Here is a 1,254-nt window from a genome sequence, read left to right as displayed (position 1 = left end):
CACCTTCTGGTTCCAGCCCAGAACTTGTGAACCACCAGCTCAGGAGCCTGCCCACAGCCCGTCTCCTTGGTCACCCCCCCCCAAAAGCCACCGAGGACCTGCCACCACCGCCTTCGGCCCTGCAGCCCTCGCTTCCGCACCACCTTCGCCTTGGTGCCGGTGATACCAACCATGGCCACCGCACAGCTCTCCCAAGTGCACCAGAACTACCACCCCGACTGCGAGGCCGCCATCAACAGCCATATCATCCTGGAGCTCTACGCCTCCTACGTGTACCTGTCCATGGCCTTCTACTTCGACCGCGACGACGCGGCCTTGAAGCACTTCGCCCGCTTCTTCATGCGCCGCTCCCGCAAGGAGACCCAGCACGCCGAGAAGCTGATGGAGCTGCAGAACCAGCGCGGGGGCCGCCTCCGCCTCCGCGACATCAAGAAGCCGGACCGCGACGACTGGGAGGGCGGCCTGAAGGCCATGGAGAGCGCCCTGCACCTGGAGAAGAGCGTGAACCAGAGCCTGCTCGACCTGCACCAGCTGGCCACCGACAAGAACGACGCCCAGCTGTGCGACTTCCTGAAGAGCCACTACCTGCACGAGCAAGTCGAGGCCGTCAAAGAGCTGGGGGGCTATGTCACCAGCCTGCGCAAGATGCGGGCTCCGGAAGATGGCCTGGCAGAGTACCTGTTTGACAAGCTTACCCTGGGCCACAGCAACAAAAAGAACTGAGTTGGGACTGTTTTCCCCATAGCCCCAGGGCGCATGGTGACTTTGCTTGATCACCGTGCCAAGCATGCTTATTGCAGTATTGCTTCTGCAAAAGGTTCCAGTTTTTTTCTTCCAGTCTTGCCTTTCATCCAATAAAGCTATTTGGTTCCTAAATAAATAAAGGTCTCTGGCTGATTCATGCGTTCAAATCTCTCACCTTTTAAGTTTTAAAATAGGTAACCAGTAGTCCCTCTACCCACACATGCTCCATCCACATGCAGCTAAGATTCTCTGAAGAGGAAGAGAGAAGGTATTCTATGGGACCCTGAAAAATACAATATCAATCTTCCCCTTATAAACGATGTGGGAATATGAGGATGGGGGTAGAGTGGGGTGAGGTGGGGCCCTGGTTAAGTGCATGTGAATACTGAAAGTATAGAACATGGCCTGAAGATCAAGACTGCAGTTGTGTCTCTGGAAGAAGAAAAGGGAAAGACATTGGGCAGGGATTAAATTAAATGGGATCCTGGCTTTATCTGAAATGCTTATGTT

General features: G+C 54.8%; 1 protein-coding gene across 1 annotated transcript; it reads left to right on the top strand.

Moving 5' to 3' along the window:
- The first annotated feature begins 171 nt into the window (after window positions 1–171).
- LOC132006671 (ferritin heavy chain-like) lies at window positions 172–723 on the top strand. Its single transcript, XM_059384594.1, has one exon. The coding sequence runs from the start codon at window positions 172–174 to the stop codon at window positions 721–723; it is 552 nt and encodes a 183-aa protein (XP_059240577.1).
- The last annotated feature ends 531 nt before the right edge of the window (window positions 724–1,254 follow it).

This window comes from Mustela nigripes, chromosome X, assembly GCF_022355385.1.
Source record: "Mustela nigripes isolate SB6536 chromosome X, MUSNIG.SB6536, whole genome shotgun sequence".
Classification (NCBI taxonomy): Eukaryota; Metazoa; Chordata; class Mammalia; order Carnivora; family Mustelidae; genus Mustela; species Mustela nigripes.
The sequence above is the reverse complement of the archived record's forward strand: the minus strand, read 5'-3'. Positions and strand labels throughout refer to the sequence as shown.